Source organism: Hypanus sabinus, chromosome 3 (assembly GCF_030144855.1).
Source record: "Hypanus sabinus isolate sHypSab1 chromosome 3, sHypSab1.hap1, whole genome shotgun sequence".
Classification (NCBI taxonomy): Eukaryota; Metazoa; Chordata; class Chondrichthyes; order Myliobatiformes; family Dasyatidae; genus Hypanus; species Hypanus sabinus.
Window position 1 is genome coordinate 133781085 of NC_082708.1, and position 24180 is coordinate 133805264.

Sequence of the window (24180 nt, forward strand, 5' to 3'; positions counted from 1 at the left end):
AGCTACTTTTGAGTATTATGACATCACCATCTGAAATTCTGCCAACTATAAATTTGCCAGTGATGCAAATTTATATTGGCAGAATTTCAGATGATGACGAGAGGGCATACAGGAGCAAGATAGATCAGGTGGTTGAGTGCTGTTGCAATAAGAAACTTGCACTCTGCACCAAGACCAAGGAATTGATTGTGAACTTCGAGAAGGGGAAATTAAGGGTACACGCATCAGTCTTCATCACTGGATCAGCAGTGGAAAGGGTGAGCAGTTTCAGGTTACTGGGTGCTTGCATCTCTAAAGATTTATTCTCGGCCCCACACATTGATGCAATTACAAAGAAGGCATGATAGTGGCTATATTTCATTAGGAGTTTGAGACATTTTATATCACCAAAAACTCATGCTAGAGGTGTACCATGGAGAGCATTCTAACTGGTTGTAACCTCTGCTATCTCCAGCATGGGCACTAGCCTCCCCAGCATTGAAGACACCTTCACAAGGCAATGCCTCAAAAAGGACCCCCATCATCCTTGACATACCCTCTTCTCATTGAACTCTTCAAGGAGAAGGTACAGGAGCTTGAAAACACATTCAACATTTCAGAGAGACCTTCTCCAGCAGATGTATGCATGGACAATGAACCCATGAATACTACCTCACTGATTTTTGCTCTTTTTCTACAGTAAGCTTGTCCTAATTTATAATTTTTATTATACATTGCAATGTACTGCCATAGCAGAGCAACCAGTGATATTAAACCTGATTCTGATTCTGTTTGCAACCTTTTTTCTTGAGGAAAAACCTCTAGGGAAAGTAAGAAATTACATTTCTATAGCTTTTTATTCCTCACAATGTGCCAAGTCACTTTGTACTTTATTCACTGTTGTATGTTTGAAAATGATCTTAACTTTTTGCCCCAGGAAAATGCTGCTATCATCAGTGACCATTTAATTGTTTATGCAAGTGTTGGTTGAGCAAGTGTGAAATACTGGCTAAGGTCTCTGTTCCTCTTGAATCTGTCTCCTAAATCATGTGAGCTTTGTTTAATGTTTCAAACAAATGTGCACATCCCTGTTGTTTTGTTGTGACTGGCTACATACTACCAACAACCTTCTGATCTCACTTAAAATTTTAATTGTCATAAGAAAAGATAATTGGTGTCAAATAAATAACTTATTTTGATGGTTTGAGTTAGTCGCGTTTTAAGTGGTGGATCATTTATATTGAAATTTTAGTACTGGGATGTACTCAAGAGTTATTGAGTACAATAATTTAACTCTGAGAGTGGTCCCTAACCTGCATCACACAATGAATCCAAATGGGTTGTGTCATCTCTCAGTTAAATTGTAGGAACTGAAGCAGGTTGGTCTGTGTAAGAAGCTCTTTTGGGTTTATTGCTAGGCAAGGGAGAGATGAAGGGGGATGTGGGAAGGGGTACTAAAGAAGAGTAGATGGATTGGAAGTTTTTTCATTGACTACTTTCTAATTAAATACAACTAACCAATTAATCAGAACACATTGGGACCTGTACTTTTGGCCCAATTAAGTAGCTGCCCAATTAGCAGAAGTTTGATGAAAATAGTTAAAAAAAAATGTTTAAAAACCGCCATTTAATTGAGTAACAAATTATGTAGTTAAATAAAATACAGAACAAATTGTATATTAGTTCCTATTAGTTATCAAATAAGTTTACTTAATGTATGAAATGAACAAAATCAGTGATGGACTGATTTCAGTCAACGCTATCGACGAATGCATTTCCAAATCTTCATTTTCTTTACAAGATTCAAGATGATTGTTGATACCTTCAAATTCTTTGCAGTTCCTAACTTGAAGGATGAAATCATTTCATTTTTATTCCCGATCATTTCTGGCATCTCTAATACTGAATGCTTGAAACCACAGTGAGCTAAACAGTTTAGCATCGCCTTACTGCTTTTTTTTTGCCAACTATCAGTGACAATAATCACTGCTTTTTGAACAGAACACACCCAATTGACTCTATTTAAGAACTGTTTGCTCAAAGCGCAGTATGACATCTAATGGCACAAAATTGTGTGCGGCTGACACTGTTTAGAACCTGTTTGGCAACAGTCACCTGTCCCAATTAAGTGTCATTGTCCCAAATAAATGAAGGTAATCCCTTCAATTTTCTCAATTAGTTTTTGTTTCAAGTAAGTGGGTGCCCACTGATGGCCCAGTTAATTAGAGTCCACTGTATTGCCTGTTTAACAGGTGAAGATATTACTTTTAAGTTCATAAACTACAGTAGTAAAGTTCCTACTTTTGCACCCATGGGCTGTTCTGATGTTACACAGCAATATGCCATGAGAGTGTAAGGTCATGCAGACTTTAAATTTAGTGTTGCATTAATGTGTAAGTGTTATCATTTAGGAAGCGAGTGGGCAGCAGTGAGGACCACAACCCTTTCCAAACTTTCAGGTCCATTAAGTTTAAACTGGGAAAAGCTGTGCAAGTAAGAAAAGTTTGACCATTTTAAGGTTTATTTTCTGAGCCAGTGGAACACTTTCTGCAGACATGTTAGGATTCATTCTGCTTTTAAAATTGATTTTGTATCTGTTTCTGTGGGTTGCATTTTGGAGGTGAATTTTTTTTAAGCTCTGTTTACAGAGTAATATAACACACAAATAACATCTGGACAGGCCTTCCATGTTTGGAGCATGCTACTGAAGGCATCCTTTTGTTTGGGGAACAGGGTCCATGTTTGGTTGATGTGGCCCTTTGAGATGAAACCACAATTCCTTGATCAGGCAGTTGATAAAATTTCTCAATGCTTTTTATTTAAGGGCAGAGTTCATGTTGGTGTTTCTATCAGTATTCATCCCATAACCAGTGGTGACATGTAATATGAGCTGGTCATTCTTTGTATCAATCTCTGAAGCACTATGTGTGTTCATCTATATGCAGAAGCCACAGGATTTCAGACTTCTGTGGTTTGTCCTTTCCTGAGTATACAGTGAACTCCATAGAAATACAAAATTCTCTTTTCTCAACTTTCACGGATAGTTTCTCTGATTGTTCTCATTTTTTCATGTATTCTTTCTCCTTTTGCAAATGTTTAGTTAGTCTTTGTGAGGCTGAACACCAAGTGTGATCAAAGATGAAGGAAAAAGTAGGTGCTGAAAATCTAGTAAAACTAGAAAATTGCTAGAAGTACTCAACAGATTTCTGGGCTATTTCAAGTTAATGATCTTTTCAGTCAATTTCCCTCTGCGTATATGCTGCCTGACCTGCTGAACGTTTCCAGCACTTCTGTCTTCTTTCATAGCAGCAAAAGCAAACCTTTTATAGTTGTGTGCAGGTCCAAAGCACACTACCTAAATTAGCAGACAGTAATTCTCACTGACTGTCAAGGGTTGTCATTCATTACACATTCAGTGTAACCAGCCTCTTGGATTCTTGAGTCTGTCCAGTAATCTACACAAAGTCCACAAAATCTCACAGCTCCACTTGACCAAACAAAATTGCCAATTTCCTTCTGATTTGTTCAATTGATTTGATTTTGATATATGTTCTTTGTTGCTATTCCTACTCTTTCAAGATGGGGTCGCACTATTTTTGTCATGTTTTTGCTTGATTCTACTTCTCATGTAAAGATTTGAGGGCGATAAAATTGTGTGATTCTATTTACTCTCATTATCCACCTGAAACAGCTCGTATTTGTTGTGAAGGTGTGTGACGGAGACCACTTTTCCTAAAGTGAGCCCATTTTGGAACAGATAATTGGATAACTAGTTGAAATGACAATTGTTGAAGCTGTAATTTTATTAAATTGGATGCAAAATGGAAGGCACTTTGTACTATTGTGTAATGAGCTTTTAAAGTGAATGTTGGAGTTATATATTTGAACAGTTACAAGTAGGAAGTAAATGGTGAAGTGTGCATTTTATGAAAATTAATTGTGCATGTCTGTTTTTTTTTGCCTTTTATATAGTCCAGGTATTTGTGCCACCCTGTGTGTCGACCCCAGAATTTGTCCACGCTGCAATGAGACCTGATGTGATTACTGAAACAGTGGTGGAAGTGTCGACGGAGGAGCCAGAGCCCATGGACACTTCCCCTGCCGTGCCGATACTCGAAACCCCTGAACCAACCAAAAAAAAGAAAGGTATAAAATCTATCTCCTTTCTGCATATAAGGGAAATGGCATTTTTGTAATGAGGGAAGAATATTGTGCTTGTTCACTGTGGATAAAATAAAATTCAACAAATGCATTATAAGTGTGTGGTGGCACCCGTCGGTCTCGAGAGACCATGGACCTGGGCAGGGTTGTATGGGAGAGCGGCAGTTGCCCAAGCTGCAAGCCTTCCCCTCTCCACGCCACCAATGTTGTCCAAGGGAAGGGCACTAGGACCCATGCAGCTTGGCACCAGTGACGTCGCAGAGCAATGTGTTGTTAAGTGCCTTGCTCAAGGACACAAACACATTGCCTCAGCTGAGGCTCGAACCAGTGACCTTCAGGTTACTAGTCTGATGCCTTGCCCACTAGGCTCCTAAAAACAGTGTGTTTTTAACTTTTAAATCTTTATGCCATGAAGGGCTGTTAATCATTGAATCAACATCCATCACAGTGCTGTTTAATATAACTCTTTTGGTGGTTAGAGTTTCAGTGTGATGTGATTGGCTTTAATTAAAACATACTACTAATCCATCCATTGTTCTCCCATGTACTGGGTGAGATGGTCAGAGGACTTCTAGTTTACTCTCTTTATTTGTGTTGGCTTCATCCAGCCTAAGAGTTGGGATCTACCTGTTAGATTGGGGAGGGTAAGGCAGAGGGAGGGGTTTCCTAATTCGGTTGATTAGTGCCTCTGATAATGGTGTGGACTCGTAAACACCAATTGGTCGTAATTACTCTGCTGTAAAATGGAGTTGAGTGTTCAGTAGTTTGCCATTATTGTTATGCATGAGGTTCAGTCTGTTGGCTGAGGTGAATCAAGACTATTCACATTCATTTGTGTGAATAATATTTTTGTTTTTGACTGAACAAAAAGCACTGGAAGGAATAGAAATGTTTTTTTTTAATTTAGTGATACAACATGTTAACAGGCCCTACCAGCCAACGAGCCCATGCTACCTAGTTACATCCATGTGACCAATTAACCTATTAACATGTATGTCTTTGGAATGTGGGAGGAAACCAGAGCACCTGGACGAAACCTACACGATCATGTGGAGAGCATTCAAACTCCTTACAGACCATGGCGGAATTGAGCCCAGTTTGTTGGTGCTTAATAGTGTTATGCTAACCATTATGATACCATGTCTCCCCCCCCCCCCCCCCACCACAAAATAAGATGCTCAAAATTAAGAGGCTCTGAAATGAGTGTTTCATTTTGCCATGTTAGATAAATGGTTGTTTGAACCTAAATTTGATTTTTAACTACTGTGACTGTACAAAATTCTGAAGCCAACATTAATTTTGGATACGGAGGAATTGCCAGGGGGAATTCAGTGCAACAAAAGCTTGCCTATTTAGCATGTAGCACCCAGGAAATGCTGGAGGAACTCAGCAGGTCAGGCAGTGCCTACGGAAATGAGTATACAGCCGGCAATTCAGGCCGAGACCCTTCATCAGGAGAGTTCCGCCAGCATTTTGTGTTACTCTGGATTTCCAGCATCTGAAGAATCTCATGTGTTTGTTATATAGCATGTATCAAATATTTAAATTACACCAATTTTAGCCCTGCTGCCCCCTTGAGATCAAACCACTACCCCCCCCCCCCCCCACCACTGCCTGTTTTTGCCTTCCCCTTTACTGCATCCCTTGGTGCTGTCTTTTTGCCACTGATTTCTGGAGTTTGCCAGTTATTATGGTGCTATACAACCAAGCTTTTACTATGGTCTGTTCTTGTTGAACATCACCTAATAAATAGTTTTTTAAATAAAGGTACTCCGTAGCCCTTTTCTCTTCCTTTGACGCATTTAAACTGTTTAACTTAGCTGGGGCCAGATTGCCTTGGTGCGATTTGTAGTAAGTAGACATTCCAATATGTTTTACAGCTGGTCGAAAACCAAAGAACCAGCAGTCTGGGTTACCTAATAGTGCATCGGATCTGTCTGTGAAAAAGAAGGCTAGAGAAGGGAAAGGTAAGTGTAGCTATCAATGGCAAATTCCCACGTTAACAAAACAGCTCCCTAAAAATGGCAACATGCAGATAGGGTGGTAAAGTAGGCATGCTTATCTTCTTCGGTTGGGGTAGTGAGTATTAAAGTTGGGGAGTCATGTTGCAGCTGCATATAACTTAAGATTGGAAGGTTGTTTGCATTTCGGGTCTCTGCACTCCAGAAGAGATTCATTAGGGTGTTGCCTGGTTTGGAGAATATCAGCATGGGTTGGACAAACTTTGATTAACATACAGAAAGTTGGAAATACTCAGCAGTTCAGGTTGCGTCTATGGAGGGAAATGGACAGTTGATGTTTTGGGTTGAGGCCCCTGGACAAACTTAGATCATTTTCTCAGAGGCTGAGGGGAAATGTGATGGAAATACAAAATGGTTATCCGGTTAGTTGGGCATTCGGTTAATCAGGGCAGCCACTCGTTTGGGACAACTCTTAAAGAACAAAAAAAATCGAGAAAATAGCCAGAATTCCCTTTGTTTATTTGGGACACTGTGCCACTTAATTGGGACGGGAGACTGTTGCGGAACAGTCACTAACGTTAGTCATGTGAAACTGAACCATGCTTAGAACAATCAGTTTTAGTAGCATCGTTTGTGTTTTTAAGTACCTACATTTGTGGTCAAAAAGCAGTGATTTTTATTACTGATAGTTGGTGAGATATAAGCAGCAAGACAATTCAGAACTGTTGCTCACTGTGGTTTCAAACATTCAGGCTTGGAGATGCCAAAAACGGCTGGGACTGAAAAGTGAAATGATTTTACTACTTCAGCAAGTTAGCAACTATGAAGAATTTGAATCTGAAGATTGATGATCAACAATCATCTTGAATGTTACAATGAAAATGAAGATTTGGAGGGTGCAGTCGTCAAAAGCATTGTATGAAGACAGTATTATCTTCATTAGGTGTCTGCACAAATTTTGTTCATTTACAGTCAATCAGTGGAACATGGCAGTGTGCACTAGATGAATTCCTCGCTGGATAACTATTAGGAACTAATCCACAGTTTTATAGTTCTGTAGTAGTATTGGTAGTGTTCTAATTCATTATATTTTTCATTTAAGTACATAATTTGTTACTCAATGAAAATTAGTTGGTCTTTTTTATTAATACTTTTTAATCTATTTCCGTGAAACCAGCTAATTGGGACAATTGCTTAATCAGGCCAAAATGTACTGGTCCCAATGGGTTCCAATTAACTGGAATCCACTGTATATAAAATTATGAAAGATACCAGAAGAAATCTGTGTTTCTCCCAGGGTGGAATGTAAATACTGGATGGTATAGGTTTGAGGTGGGAGGGGAAGAGTTTAAAGGAGATTTGCAAGATAAAGTTTTATATGCAGTGGTTGGTGCTTGGAACATGAAATGGGAATTGGTGGAGGCAGGTACAAGAGGTATTTAGCCAAACACGTGGACAGGCAGGGAATAGAAGGATGTAGACTGTCCAGATAGATAGGATTACCTAGATTGGCATCACGTTTGGTGCGTACTGTACATGGAGGCCTGTTCCTGTGTTGTACTGTTCTATTACTCATCTGACAGTGATAGGGAGATGATATTCTTTCCAAGTGAGGTTGTTAGTGGTTTAGAGGGAAGCCTGTGGTGATCCTTTGTACCTGCTGACCAGTTCTTTTTGGGTAATGAAGGCCAGGTGTGTGAGGCACTGCCCTTAGTGGCAGTGGGTACTTCAGCCATGCTGTTCCTTGGGTGAAATGAGTGAATATAACCATATAACAATCACAGCATGGAAGCAGGTCATCTCGGCCCTCTTAGTCCGTGCCAAACTCTTAATCTCACCTAGTCCCACCTACCCGCACTCAGCCCATAACCCTCCACTCCTTTCCTGTCCATATACCTATCCAATTTTACCTTAAATGACACAACTGAACTGGCCTCTACTACTTCTACAGGAAGCTCATTCCACACAGCTATCACTCTCTGAGTAAAGAAATACCCCCTCGTGTTTCCCTTAAACTTTTGCCCCCTAACGCTCAAATCATGTCGTCTCATTTGAATCTCCCCTACTCTCAATGGAAACAGCCTATTCATGTCAACTCTATCCCTCTCAAAATTTTAAATACCTCGATCAAATCCCCCCTCAACCTTCTACGCTCCAATGAATAGAGACCTAACTTGTTCAACCTTTCTCTGTAACTTAAGTGCTGAAACCCAGGTAACATCCTAATAAATCGTCTCTGCACTCTCTCTAATTTGTTGATATCTTTCCTATAATTCGGTGACCAGAACTGTACACAATATTCCAAATTTGGCTTTACCAATGCCTTGTACAATTTTAACATTACATCCCAACTTCTGTACTCAATGCTCTGATTTATAAAGGCCAGCGTTCCAAAAGCCTTCTTCACCACCCTATCTACATGATACTCCACCTTCAGGGAACTATGCACTGTTATTCCTAGATCTCTCTGTTCCACTGCATTCCTCAATGCCCTACCATTTACTCTGTATGTTCTATTTGGATTATTCCTGCCAAAATGTAGAACCTCACACTTCTCAGCATTAAACTCCATCTGCCAATGTTCAGCCCATTCTTCTAACCGGCATAAATCTCCCTGCAAGCTTTGAAAACCCACCTCATTATCAACAACACCTCCTACCTTAGTATCATCGGCATACTTACTAATCCAATTTACCACCCCATCATCCAGATCATTTATGTATATTACAAACAACACTGGGCCCAAAACAGATCCCTGAGGCACCCTAGTCACCAGCCTCCATCCCGATAAACAATTATCCACCACTACTCTCTGGCATCTCCCATCTAGCCACTGTTGAATCCATTTTATTACTCCAGCATTAATACCTAACGACTGAACCTTCTTAACTAACCTTCCATGTGGAACTTTGTCAAAGGCCTTGCTGAAGTCCATATAGACTACATCCACTGCCTTACCCTCGTCAACATTCCTCGTAACTTCTTCAAAAAATTCAATAAGGTTTGTCAAACATGACCTTCCACGCACAAACCCATGCTGGCTACTCCTAATCAGATCCTGTCTATCCAGATAATTATAAATACTATCTCTAAGAATACTTTCCATTAATTTACCCACCACTGATGTCAAACTGACAGGTCTATAATTGCTAGGCTTACTTCTAGAACCCTTTTTAAACAATGGAACCACATGAGCAATACGCCAATCCTCCGGCACAATCCCCGTTTCTAATGACATCTGAAAGATCTCCGTCAGAGCTCCTGCTATCTCTGCACAAACTTCCCTCAAGGTCCTAGGGAATATCCTGTCAGGACACGGAGATTTATCCACTTTTAAATTTCTTAAAAGCGCCAGTACTTCCACCTCTTTAATTGTCATAGGTTCCATAAATTCCTTACTTGTTTCCCACACCTTACACAATTCAATATCCTCCTTAGTGAATACCGAAGAGAAGAAATCGTTCAAAATCTCTCCCATCTCCCTCGGCTCCACACATAGCTGACCACCCTGATTCTCTAAGGGACCAATTTTATCACTCACTATCCTCTTGCTTTTAATATAACTGTAGAAACCTTTTGAATTTACTTTCACCTTATTTGCCAAACCAACCTTGTATCTTCTTTTAGCTTTTCTAATCTCTTTCTTAAGATTCCTTTTACATTCTTTATATTCCTCGAGCAATTCCTTTACTCCATGCTGCCTATATCTATTGTAGACATCCCTCTTTTTCCGAACCAAGTTTCTAATATCCCTTGAAAACCATGGTGCTTTCAAACCTTTAACCTTTCCTTTCAACCTAACAGGAACATAAAGATTCTGTACCCTCATAATTTCACCCTTAAATGACCTCCATTTCTCTATTACATCCTTCCCATAAAACAACTTGACCCAATCCACTCTCTCTAAATCCCTTCGCATCTCCTCAAAGTTAGCCTTTCTCCAATCAAAAATCTCAACTCTAGGTCCAGTCCTGGCCTTTTCCATAATTATATTGAAGCTAATGCTATTGTAATCACTGGACCTGAAGTGCTCCCCAACACATACATCTGTCAGCTGACCTATCGCATTCCCTAACAGGAGATCCAACACTCCCCCATCTCTAATCGGTACTTCTATGTATTGTTGCAAAAAACTATCCTGCACACATTTCACAAACTCTAAACCATCCAGTCCTTTTCCAGAATGAGCTTCCCAATCTACGTGTGGAAAATTAAAATCTCCCACAATCACCACCTTGTGTTTACTACAAATATCTGCTATCTCCTTACACATTTGCTCTTCCAACTCACGCTCCCCATTAGGTGGCCTATAATACACTCCTATCAGTGTTACTACACCTTTCCCATTCCTCAAATCCACCCAAGTAGCCTCTCTAGAGGAGCTCTCTAATCTATCCTTCCAAAGCACTGCCATAAGATTTTCTCGGACAAGCAATGCAACACCTCCTCCTCTGGCCCCTCCTACTCTATCATACCTGAAGCAACTAAATCCAGGAATATTTAGTTGCCAATCACACCCTTCCTGCAACCATGTTTCACTAATAGCTACAACATCATAATTCCAGGTATCAATCCACGCTTATTTTTTAAGCAATATTTAAGCAATCTCCTTGTTGGATTTTGCCAAGCTTTCAGAGGATGTCTGATTTGCACTACAAATGAGTGTAGAACGTTCCTTCTTGCCTCTGTCTTGTACCTTATGGAAAATACCCAATCTTCTGACCTATTCTTGTGCTTCTGGCATTGATATAGCTTGTTCAGGGATGTTTTGGGTCAGTGGTAAATTCCAAAATTCTGATAATTGGGTGGGGGGGGGGGGAATTCAAGATTGGTAATGTCATGAAAAGGGAAGGGTAAGTGGTTAAGCTGATGCAGATGGTCAATGCCTGGTATATAATGAGAATGTTATTTGCCAGTTATCTGCTCAAGAGTCATGATAAATTCCTGAAGAAGGTATCAGCACACAGCATTGACTCATTTCCCAGATGCTGCCTGACTTGCTGAGTTCCTCCAGCATTTTGTGTGCGATGCTCTGATTATTCATATTCTGCACAGACAGTTTTGCTGTCTGAGGAGTTGCAGATTGATCAGTCAGCATCTCCACGTTTGATGCCATAGTTTAGGATTAGGATAGAGAAGAATTTCCTGCAGTGATGTTCCAGGGCTCAGGTAATAGTATTCTAACAGAAGAGGTCATCTGTGGTGCAAATACAATTCCAGTTGCTGGAGAGTCTTTGCCTTGATCCCTAGTGAATTGATTTTAATTCTGAGCTCTGTGATGTCACATGTGATCATGGTGCCTCGATGTTGAAGCAGGTCAGTCACCTAATCTTGGAGTTCAGTTCTTTAATTTGTGTTTTGCCAGATTATGCAGTCTAGTCTTCGCAGAATCCAAACTGCTTATTAGCACAGGTGTTGTAACTGCAGAGTATAGCTAAAGGCACAGCAAGTTCTGGAGTATATATCTTGAGCATTATGGGCATGAATTGTTGGAACCCATTCCCCTTTCTGTAACAATGTGCCCAGTTTCTTCTTCATGTGAAATAATTTAATCTGGTTATTGTGATGGTGAAGAAAATTTGGGTGGTGGTTTGAAGATAATTCTCTGCCAAAGGAGGTGTAAGGTGCTCCTTCCCTCTGCTCTGCCAAAGGAGGTGTAAGGTGCTCCTTCCCTCTGCTCGCCTATGCAAGGTGCAGCATCTGCTTAGCCCCCGATCACCTCCCATCAGGGTCACGTGAAGCCATGGAAGCAGGTGGTTGATGGTCACATGAGCAGCTGGTGCATATCATAAGTCCTGGTATGTGACCACTGACAGCACAAATTCTGACAGGTATTGATGATAGCTGGGGTCACCCATCTGATAAAGACGCTGCCCAGAAGGTGTCAATGGCAAGCCACTTCTGTAGAAAAATTGTCCCTGGGGCAATCATGGTCATGGAAAGACCATGACCACCCATGTCATGTGACACAGCATATAACAAACGAATGATACAAATGCTCAGTCTCGCTGGAATGGAAGATGCCTCCCATTGGTTATTTCACTAAGTCCCACCATCTACACCAAACCGGCTTGATTCCCGAGCTTTGGTCTGATTGGTTATGGGATTGTTTAGGTCTGTGTAACATGCATCTTGTCCTGAATTGTAACATTCCCGTGATGTCAGCTGAAGCTCCACGTGGCATGCCTTATATTCTTCCTGGATGATAACAGTGAAGTGAGGAATATGTTTAGCTGTGATGTTACAAATAATGGTGTTAATGATCCACAGAACTACTGGAATATCTGGTTTTGAAATGAAAACTTATCCCTTTTAGTGCAGTAATCGTACCTCAGTGCAGTGATACAGTTTGGACGTGGTGTTCACAAATATGGTGGTTACTCCTGGTAACCCTGCCACAGATGGACGATATTGAAAGGTAGACTAGTGAGGATGTGATTTCTTTGGTGTTGGTTAACTCACCATCAGCTGTAAGCTGGATCTGGTAGCCACTCTCTACAATGGAGTTGTTGGTACTTTCCTTGCAGGTGCAATCACCAAGTACCAAAGGTGACAGACACCTCAGCAAGGAATGGAAGCTATTTGAAAGTTGGATCATTCCTTGTATTGTGTTGCAGGGGCTTTCAGCAAACCAATGCGTAAGGATGAGTCCCACAACATCCTGAGACAAGTTGATTCTACAAAGGTCATCAGCAAGCTCTGTAACTCTTCTGCATTGCTATTTAAAGAATATTTAGTAGAAAGTACTTTGCACATTCTTGTACTGCATTATCTTATAATTTCCAGCAGGCCTGTACACATGGCTGTGCTGTTCCATTTTGTGGTTCCTTTTCTCCTGCTAGGCTTATGCTGTCTTGCATATCCTTAGGCGAGCAGGTCCAAGCAATCATTGCTGAATACCTGCTGCACCAATGCCATTTGGCCTGTAGGGAGTCAGCTGTATAGTCGAACTTAACAGCTCAATACAGTTAGAGAAAGAAAAGTGATGCCAAACGTATGTCCTGTTGCTTTAATTGTACTTTGTGGACTACAGTGGATTCCAGTTAATTGGTCCATTGATTAATTGGGGTAGCCACTTATTTGGGACAACTGTCAACAAAAACTAATGGAGAAGATAGTTGGGATTCCCTTTGTTTATTTGCGACATTATCTACTTAACTGGCACAGAAGACTGTGGCTGACCAGGTTCTCACTGGTGTTAATCATGTGACCGTGGTGTGGTCATTGGACACTACATAGTGCTTCGAGTGAACAGTTTTTAAATTGTATTGGTTGCTCGTACTTGTCTTCTAAAAGCAGTCTTTTTGTCACTGATAGTTGGAGGAAAAATAAGCAGTAGGAGAATTTAGGACTTCTTTTCACTGCAGTTTGAAGCTTTCAGGCTTGGAGATGCCAGAAATGGCGGGGAGTGAAACAAACTAAGAACTATGAAGAATTTGAAGGTATTGGCAATCATCTTGAATGTTGCAATGAAAATGAAGATTTGGACGATGCAGTCATCGATAGCATTGTGCAAAGACAGTTAATTATCTGCACTAGGTATCTGTGTTAATTTCGTTCATTTACAGTCAATCAAAAGAACGATAGCATGTTGGTTGCCTTGTCATGGATAACCGTAACTTTTATGCCTTATCGTGCTCTTCACTGTCCATAAGGCATTGCAGAACCACTTTCTTGGCCGTTGGATCTCATGGGTGACATCATTCTCCCAGTCATTCATAGCTGGCTTCACATGCTAGGACAGGCACGTCCCTATTTTACTGGAGTATCGGGCCTACTGGCTACCCTCACCTGGTTTAGCCCACCTGATGAAACAGTGTGTGGCCACTCTCGCATGTAAATAGCTATTTGGAGCCACAGACGAGAGCTGAGTGTTCGGTGGGAACCAAAGGTGAGTGAGCTGCCCCAGAGTGGTCATGACAAGCCCATCCGCTAGATTTCCGATACACTGAATGAAAAACGCAGTTGATCGTGTGGATAGTCAGAGGCTTTTTCCCAGGACTGAAATGGCTAATATAAGAGGGTACAGTTTTAAGGTGCTTGGAAGTAGGTACAGAAGTGATGTCAGGGGTAAGTTTTTTACGCAGGAAGTGGTGAGTGCGTGGAATGGGCTGCTGGGTACGGTGATGGAGGTAGGTATAATAGGGTCTTTTAAGAGACACCTGGATAGGTACATGGAGCTTAGAAAAATAGAGGGCTGTGGGTAACCTGAGGTAATTTCTAAGTAAGTACATGTTCGGCACAGTATTGTGGGCTGAAGTGCCTGTATCGTGCTGTATGTGTTTTATGTTTCTATAACTATTAGGAGTTAATACACAGTTTTATAGAACTGTAGTAGCATTGGTAGTGTTAGCATTTGTTCTATATGTCATTTAGATACATAATATGTAACTCAGTTGAACAGTAATTTGTGTTTTTAATACCTTTTTAACTATTCCCATGAAACTTCAGCTAATTGGGGCAGCGACTTAATTGAACCAAAGTGTACTGGTCCCAGTGTGTCCCAGTTAGCCGGAATCCGCTGTATTGTGATGTACTGTTTCTGAAAACTTTTCAAAATCATGAGTCAAACTTGAACCTTCACATTTTGTCCTGCATTGTGTAATGCATTTTATGCTTTTCCTCCCCAGGGAACACTACATATCTCTGGGAGTTCCTTCTTGACTTACTACAAGACAAAAACACTTGTCCTCGATACATCAAGTGGACTCAGCGGGAGAAGGGCATCTTCAAACTGGTTGACTCTAAGGCAGTGTCCAAGCTTTGGGGGAAACACAAGAACAAGCCGGACATGAATTATGAGACAATGGGGAGGGCTCTAAGGTAAAGGCCATCTCAGATTATTAGCTCTTGTTATTGAGTTTTAAGCTTTTCAATCCAAAGTGCTTGTTTGTTTAAAACAAGTTGACAAAGTGAAGAATGATTTGCTCTTCTGCTTTGCCTGTCACGCAAGTGCAGAAGAATCAAAAGGGCAAGTTACTCTGCACACATCAGAGAATAAGGTGTAGGGCTGGCAGCTTCCTGTCTTATAACAATAATGTGATAGGACCTCATGGGATCATTCCTGATCCAGGTACTGGCACCTCCTATCATTGCTCAAATGAGAAATAACAAGGATGTTTACACATCTGTCATTCCCCTATCAATGCTTATTGGACTGACCACTGCCTAAACCACTCTGTTACCTCTATCGGCCACATTAAAGAGGAGAAGCTCATAAAAAGAGCTGCGGCACTTAGCGGGGGAAGCTAAGGTTAAAGTCAGTGATGGATAGATAGCAACAGAAGAACAAAAGCTAGAATTGGAGCAAGGCAAAATTTTTATGGGGTTGCTAACAGAGAGATGGTCATTAGCGTACTGGATTATAAGGAAGAGTGAGAGTTTTCAATCACAAGCATTGATTGAATTGAGGATGATCCACATGGTGGAATAAGGATGATGGTGACTGGCGGAGTGAAACACTTGAGATTTGCTGGGCTTTGGGATAAAGGTCATAAACCTTTAAACCAAAATTTGCAAAATGTGGATGACCTTAAAGAGTATTACAGTTGTTGACTCTGGTGATAATAAATACCTGGGTGAAGCTTTCGCCAGTAGTTGGCCTGAAGCAGGGGCTGAAGATGGGTGATGTCACAGAGGTGGGGTTGGGCACTCTGCATGGTGAACGGGAGTCTGTGGCATAGTTGGGAGATTGTGAGATTGCCAACACTTTGGCTCATTCTTGTGTCTATAGTGTCACCATCCATCCTTGTTCACGTGTGCAAGGATCAAGCTTGTGTACTCAGCTGATATAAATTGCACAAAAATATCAGTTCCATTTCATTCCAGTTTGTCATATGGTAATAACCCTTTAGATTTCTTGAAATTCATTGTTTTCTTTGCACTGAAAGAATCTAGAGAAACCCCAGTGACTGTTGCATTTCCTCTTTATATTTCAGACTTGAGTGATTTTCACATTGGTGAAAGTCTAATGTTGGGACAACATGAGGTTGTGAGATATTATACAACAGTTTCTGTTTTTTCTTTCTTCAGGTATTATTACCAAAGGGGAATCCTGGCCAAGGTGGAAGGACAACGCTTAGTCTATCAGTTTAAAGAAATGCCCAAGAACTTGGTAATTATTGATGAGGACAAAGCTGATGCCAACAGCGAGGGATCATATCCACCTGAAATCCGGACTGATGTAGTTGGCCACTTATCTGAAGGAATTTCTCCATCTTTAGAAAATATCTCCTCTCACATTTCCTCAAAATCTGTAGTAGCTTCTCGAGGGGCGAGGAGTTCAGCGCCGCAAAGTGTTGTGAAGCTAGGGAGGGCTGCAACGGTGAAGGTCTGGTCGCCAAGTCCCAGTGGAGTCTTGTCTCCGGTGCCTACAACCTCCCTACCAGTAGTAACCTCAACAGTTCCAAGGTTAGTCGGTTCTGCTGTAAATGGTTGCGAGTGTTACGGGAACTTGTTTACGATGCCTGTTTGAGGCAGCGCGGTAGAATGGGTTGCTGGATTAAAAAGAAAGTCTTGATTTCTTATTAGTCGTTTGATTACTTTCACTGAAGAGAATAAAAGTCAACTCTTGAGGAAGGAGTTCAAGATTCAAGATTGTTTATTGTCATTCTTCAGTATACAGTGCAAAGGAGAAAAAAATGATTGTTACTCAGATCCAATGCAACATAAAAAAACACTAAGCATAAAGAACACAAAATAAACAAAGTACAATAAATATAAAAATAATCCTATGAAAACACTTAATGTACAAGAAGACTGGTTGAATACATAAAATGACACTGGGTGACATGTGTTTACTTGTTTAGGGGTGTGTTAATGGGTGGAAGTTTTGACCAGTCTGACTGTATTTGAGTCTAGTGGTCCTGGTGTGGATGTTTCATTCATTGTTGTTGACGCTCTGCAAATGACCATTCTTCTCTTGACCATGATGCAAAAGTAATTAAAACAGAAATTGGTGGAAACAGTCAGCACATTTAGGCTGCCTTTGTGGAATGAGCAATAGTGTTAATGTTTCAACTTGAAGACCCTTCATCAGAATCGATTCTTTTCTGACTGAAACTCAACCCCTCCATGGCCTTCTGGGAATTAGTCGATCACGTTTTCTTGTTTAGCCTCTCCCTTTTAAACTGTGTCACTAACACTGCATTCCCTCAACCCTGCTTTCTCCTCTGACTTATGAGCACTTAGAAAATCTGGCACTAACCCAGTTAGTTATATGTAGTTTACAACTGGGTTAGTGATGTATTGTTGCATCCAGTTTATATCAAGTATTGAGTCCTCTTGGCTGTGGTAAAACTGTTTCCTATCCTACTTCAGGATCCTGCGATCTGTGCCATAACCAGTCTCCTGAACAGAATAATGCCACGGTACATTTTATATCAAAGTTCAAAGTACATTCATTATCAAAGTGTGTATAAATTATGAAACTTGAGACTTGTCTGCTTATAGGCAGCCACAAAACTAGAAACCCAAAAGAACCTAATTTAAAAAAAAACACGCAATGTGCAAAGAGAGAAGAAAAAACACAAATCTTGCAAAGAATAAAAGCAAAAACAGCATTCAGGGCGAAAGTGAGTCCATAGACCCGGAGCAGGCCTATAGCCTCTGCCTCAATTCATCAGGTAGTGGGTCAAATCATCACAGAGCTTGCAGCCCAGAGCAGTGGCGCTGCGGAGAGTGGAGTCAACGTCACAGAACAGCAAGCAGAACTGGCCTGACCCTCGCCTCCAGTCCTGACGCCTTGCCTTTTCAGGCCATCTGACTCAGTGTTTAAATTGTCCAAGCACTGCTTTGTCCCCTGCACTAGAACCCGGGCCCTGCCACATCAAAACGTTCTGGGTTTCCTCGACTTCACCTTGTACCCGCACGTCTTGACCCTCCAGTCAGCCTCACCTTCTCTCACCTGTTCTTTGCTTGTGTTGATTGTTTACCTCAATTTTCCACAGAAACATTAATAAAGTAGTTGTATTATTTGCTTTATGAGCCACCAGTAAGCTGTCACTCATCTTCAGTAGCATCATCTAAGTCATTATAAGTAATATCACATCTCATTATGTTTTATTTATGGGACATTGCAGTTGGTGCCATACTTGCTGTATGTCAGTTATTGTTCTTCATCGTATTATGTCTGATAACATTGTAATTACTCTACAAATAAAAGCTTTCCCTTAAACTGCCCTTAGTTCTTCTCAGCATCCTTACCTAACAAGCATCATAAATCATGGTGTTCTTTGCCGCTGAAGTTAGACTGTCCTTTTGTAGCTTCCACACTACACACCTGCTTCCCTAACTCTTGATTCCAAATCTGAGTATGTTTTCTCTTCTATATTCCCTTGTGCCTTCATCAGTTCACCTCGTTCCTGAGTCCCAGTGCCTGCCTTCTGAAGCTGATCCACCAAAGTGCTGTCAGCCCAACTCTTTGCTAATTGGTTCTCTGTGATTCCTTCTCACCTGCTGTTATCCTCCCCCCACCCCATCCAACTCATCTCAATTTTCACAAACTCTGCCCCATTTCCAACAGCACTTTCCTCATCAAAACTCTTGAGCATGCGGCCGTGTTCCAAGTTTCTGCCGTCTCTCTCTACATTTTTCAAGCAGTGTTATGCCTCTGCTGAAGCACTAGAACAGTCTGGTGTCTCTAGAACAATCTACAGTGTCAAAGTACATCCAGTGTAATCAGTGTATTGAGTGGCTCTGATCTCTTTAGCCACTGGTAACTACCCCATCTTCCTCTGTCCATTGTCCAGCACAGGGTCACCGTCCTCACTTGGGCTTCATTGTACCCAGATATTAACATTGTTTGCTTCTCTTGCTCCTAAAGCCAGTGTGCTGGCTCATTCCACTGATCTACATTGGCTTATGTTCTCCTAAATCCACACAGTAAAAAGTTTCACCTTGTTGCTTAAATTCATTCATATGTTGCTCATTCCACAACACCCCTACAAATGTCCCCTCAGTGTCCTACTCGTTACTGCAATTCCTTTTAATGGTCCTTTAGCATCTTAAACTGACACGATTCACCCTGGAACTTCCTCTCTCAGCTCCTCCAAATGCTTCTCCTTTAAGATCCTTATTAAAAACCCTACCTCTTTGATAACTTTATTTCTTGCCTTCAGTTCTGACTACACATCTGAAGAGTGCAGTGGGACATTCTGTGCCAGAGGGGTGCATAACGGGGCGGAACGGTAGCACAACGCTTCGCGGTACAGGCGATCCAGGTTCTATTCCTGCTGATACCTGTAAGGAGTTAGTACATTATCCTATGACCGCATTGGGTTGTCTCCCACATTCCAAAGACGTACTGGTTGGTAGGTTAATTGGCTGTTTTAAGTTTTCCTGTCTTTAGGCTAGGATTAAATTGAAGGGTTGCTGGGTGACATGGTACGAAGGCCCAGAAGGGCCTTTTCTGTGCTTTAGCTTAATAAATAAATAACTGCAGCTCGCTCTTTCAGAATACGGGGGCAAAATGCTTGCTGGTCTGACCACGGTATAGCAGTAGAGAGAGAGCCACTTTCAACTTTGTGGGTTGGAGGGTTAGAAATAAGTAAGCGGTCTTAAATGTTAAATCTGGTGTTCATATCCAGTGTTGATCACGTGCAAATATATTAGCTAGACTAGGCCATTCTCAGTAGAGTGTTATGATCTGTGGGGAACCTGGGCAAAAAATGGAGTTGGGGATTTGTGGCTTGTTGGAAAGCTGGTCATTTGTAGTTGATTAACGTTTACCAAAGAATTTTCTGGAATATTTCTCAGGCTATGTCTAGTCTGCAGGTCACCACTTTGCTGGATAACCCATGCTATGTATTATGCTGATTTTCTTTGCTCAGTATAAATAAATGGCATCATTAAAGAATAAAATTTCTCTGGATCCCACCATATTGTTGAAATAACTTCATTTATTTATTGCTGAGAATTATATAGTTCTTGTTGCACTTTTGCTTTTCTGCTTCAGCTGCTGTTTGATATGTAAGAATTTATGGAAATTATCCAAATATGCACAAACTAATGTCATTTGGAGAAGAAATAAAAGAAAAGCTATCCTATTTGTTATAAATGCTTAACTCATCCCTTAGCTCTTTTGTTGAAAGAATCATGATTTGCCGCTGATTGAGGTCACAGCCCAGTTATTGCAGGTGCTGCCATCTAGTGTTCCTATCATGCCATGCACCCGAAAGTGAAAGCTGATTGTGACATCAAACAAATAATCCAGGATGGACCTTTTGTCCTTAACGTGTTTGTTGAAACTCGCTTGGTTTTGTGGATTATCAAAACACATGAATAAATAATGTCAAAATTTTGCAGTTGTCAATAAAGATAGAATAAACTCTGCCTGCTTATCTTCTGCAAAGTGAATAGATGAGCTAAGTGTTTGATTATGTTTTCTCCTCAGATTTAATCTGAGCATTAAAAAAATAATTAACAAACCTACTTGAACACCACTTTCATCCTGGTGGCCAAACTTGTTACTTCAGATCATAATCCATTAAATTAATACCAAAAAAGAACTACATTTATGATTCTGCAATTCTTAAAGAATTCTTCTTGCCTACACTTGTACATCAAATTCCATTAAATTCATTGTTAAATAATTATACTTGTTTTGCAAGTCCCCTCAATCAGCTAGATGAATTTCAGTTGTTCTACAACAAGGTTAATTAATGTTAGGGTACAATGTAGCAGCTTTCTACACTATGAAGCAGAGTTCTGCTCTAAACTGACCCAGGCATATGGGACTCCTTAAGTTATTAACATTGCATAACTAGTGGTAATAATTAAATATCAAAAGGTGCAAAGTTTACTGATCTAATCCTATGCGAATAGCTTAGCTTAAAAGGGATACACCAGTGATGAGGTAAAATAACTGCTTCTCTTCAATGAGAAAATGTAATTGTTTAAGAGTCATTCTTGCAGGGTTACAATTGGTGGGACTTTTTAATTTTTAATTGAAATTTTTCGTCACAATAAACAAAAAGGCACAATTTTAGAACAAAGTTGCACATAAACTTAAAAGCATTGGAATATAGTCAGTAATCAGTGACCTATCTTCACATGTGCCTGTAATCTATAGGCGAGACCAGTTTCTGTTGTCCATTACACTGCTGGAGTTTAGGGCAACAATGAAGGTTCTATATCTCCGGTGGTGTTCAGGGCTTCCGCCATCATGTCAGTCACTCTGTTTTCACCACTGTCAGGAGAATGCCAGAGGAGACTCAGGGATACCCTCACACTCCGATGTAGAAGGATTCTTCATGCTGTTTCCATAACAGTTCGGTTGTTAGGCCTGAGCTGAACCTGGACCACTCTTAGTCTGACTTCTACTCTTTGATCTGTTTGGCCTGGTGACCCTGCCAAGAGCAAAGGGACTGACTCCAGCCAACATAACCCTCTGGGTCATTGAGGTAGCAAGCCTCCAAATCCCACGACAAGGTTGTGCTCCTCTTGGAGGAGGTGAGACCAGATTCATGGACAGTACAGAGAGGGTTCTTCTTGCACACCTTGGCCGTGCCAATTGTTACACCCATCTATATTCTTCCCATTTGCCTGAATTAGGCTTGAATCCCTCAGCCTTTCCAATCCAAGTACCTGTCCAAACACCTCTTAAATGTTGTAGTTGTATCTGCTTCCATCACCTCCTCTGGCAGTTTCTTCTTCTTCATCTCCTTTAAATATCTCTTTTCTCACCTTAAACCTCTGTATTCTTCTAGATTCAGTTGTCCTGGGGAAAGATTTTGACTTGCTCCTATCAGTTCCTCAATGTTCCCATAATTTTGTTAACCTTTGTCAGGTCACTCCTCAGCCTACATTTCAGGGGTAGTAAACCCTCCCTTCCCTTGCAACCATAGTACTGTGTTTCTGAAGAATCTCTTCAGCATTGTCTTTATGTGATACCAAATCCTTTCTTTAATTGACAACCAAAACTGTACACATACTTGTGAGTGTAGTTGAAGGAGGGGAAGTCAGTAGGGGGTTGAAGTTGCAAACTAGAAGCAGATTGAATAACCACAAGAAGAGCATACAAAGTTCAATAAGATGTGAAATAGAGTTAATCTGTTGATGTAACTTACTTGAATTTATTTAACATACAGCTGCTGCATTTGTGCCAGGCAGTGGAGTGAAAGGGTGCAGGCAGGACTGGAAAGCTGAGATTACTTTCGGATGATGGTGGAGGTGGCTTGAGGAGGCAGAAAGGCCTACACCGGCTCTTAATTTGTATTTTCATGTCTGCTGTTCATATGGAGGGAAGGGAAAACAATCCAGAGACATGGGTTCTACCAGAGAGCCAAAATAAAACCACAAAGGCTTTCAAAGTGATTTGACAGCTCTAATGTATTGCAAGAAGTGTCACAAGAAAGTGCACGCACAATTGTAATATATCTGATTTTGGCACATTAAGTTCATCATGAGCATACAAAGTTTTTAAACAGCTGGGATTCAGGAATTGTATGTTGTTTAAACCTTGTGACTTGAAAGGTTTTTTGTAACAGCTTTGTGCAGTGCGTAGGCTGCACAGTACAAATGGCATGATTTTGATTGTAAATATCCTGGCATAAAATGTGCTATAAAACATTACAGTTTAGAAGAAGAGTTTAAAGCAAGGATTATATTGAATGTGGAAATGTTTCTTCTTTCAAACGTTTTGGCACTTTCTGGGGAGAGTGCATTCTGTTGTGTAATTTTCACTCTTAAGACACTGGTTCTGATATCAAGCTTTACTGTGTTTGTGGTGGATGTTTGCCCTTTGTGATTCATTCTTTTAGTGAGGGGAAGAAAGATGTAGTTTACTCTTTGGGAAGTATCAATATAAAAAGAGTGTATTCATGCGCAACGCACATGGTAGTGTAGTGGTTAGCGTTTACAGTACCAGTAACTTGGGTTCAATTCAGTAACTTGGGTTCTCCCCATCCCTGTGACCACGTGGGTTTCCTCCAAGTGCTCTGGTTTCCTCCCATGGTCCAAAGATGTACCAGTTAATTTGTTATTGTAAATTCTCCCAAGATTAGGCTAGGATTGCCAAGCAGTTGCTTGGCAGCGTGGCTCAGAGGGCCAGAAGGGCCTGTTCCGCACTGTATCTCAATAAATAAATAAACAGATGTTTGCCAGGGTGGAAATACTTTGAATGGGTGTCTGATAAGTAGAATGCAGAGAAGAGAGGTTGCCAAATTTCCCTACATCAAGTCCAGCTCCTTCACTTTCTCTGCCAACGAGCAACTTGCTGATGAGATAGACCTGCAGTACTTGTAAGTTTTTACTATCCAGGAGGGCCTTGTGATCATAAAAAAATTGTGTTGTTAAAAGATAATTGTACTGACAGTTGTACTGACCATTGGTGAAGCCACATTTGGAAAATTGAATTGACTTTTTTTAGTTACATTCTTCATATATATGAGTAAAAATCTTTATATTACATCTCTGTCTAAATGTGCAATTTATAATACTTTATAATAAATAGTATGTACACCAGGAAAGTCCATATAATATAGAAATACAGTTGTGTCAGCATGATTTAATCAGTCTGATGGCCTGGTGGAAGAAGCTGTCCTGGAGTCTGTTGGTCCTGCTTTTATGCTGTGGTACCATTTCCTGGATGGTAGCAGCTGGATTGTGTCCCCAATGATCCTTCGGGCCATTTTTACACACCTGTCTCTGTAAATGTCCTGAATCATGGGAAGTTCACATCTACAGATACGCTGGGCTGTCCACTCCACTCTCTGCAGAATCCTGTGATTGAGGGAAGTACAGTTCCCGTACCAGGCAGTGATGCCGCCAGTCAGGATGCTCTCAATTGTGCCCCTTTAGGAAGTTCTTAGGATTTGGAGGCCCACACTAAACTTTTTCAACCGCCTGAGGTGAAAGAGGTGCTTTAGTGCCTTTTTCACCACACAGCCAGTATGTACAGACACGTGAGATCCTCAGTAATGTATATGCTGAGGAACTTAAAGTGGTTCAACCTCTCAACCCCAGCTCCATTGATGTCAATATGGGCTAGCCTGTCTCCATTCATCCTGTAGTCCACAACTAGCTTCCTTGTTTTTGTCACACTGGGGGAGAGGTTGTTTTCTTGACACCACTGTGTCAG

The 24180-nt window shown here is 40.9% G+C and overlaps 1 protein-coding gene across 11 annotated transcripts in view; it reads left to right on the top strand.

Annotated features, from left to right (window-relative positions):
- The window catches only part of LOC132391688 (ETS-related transcription factor Elf-2-like), a 159212-nt gene that overhangs the window by 129618 nt on the left and 5414 nt on the right, over nt 1-24180 (top strand). For all 11 annotated transcript variants that reach the window (XM_059965194.1, XM_059965193.1, XM_059965200.1 and 8 more), the window contains 4 exons: nt 3952-4125; nt 6021-6107; nt 14732-14924; nt 16134-16511. In XM_059965194.1, the coding sequence (XP_059821177.1) occupies nt 3952-4125; nt 6021-6107; nt 14732-14924; nt 16134-16511 (832 nt within the window). The remainder of the gene's footprint in view (nt 1-3951; nt 4126-6020; nt 6108-14731; nt 14925-16133; nt 16512-24180) is intronic.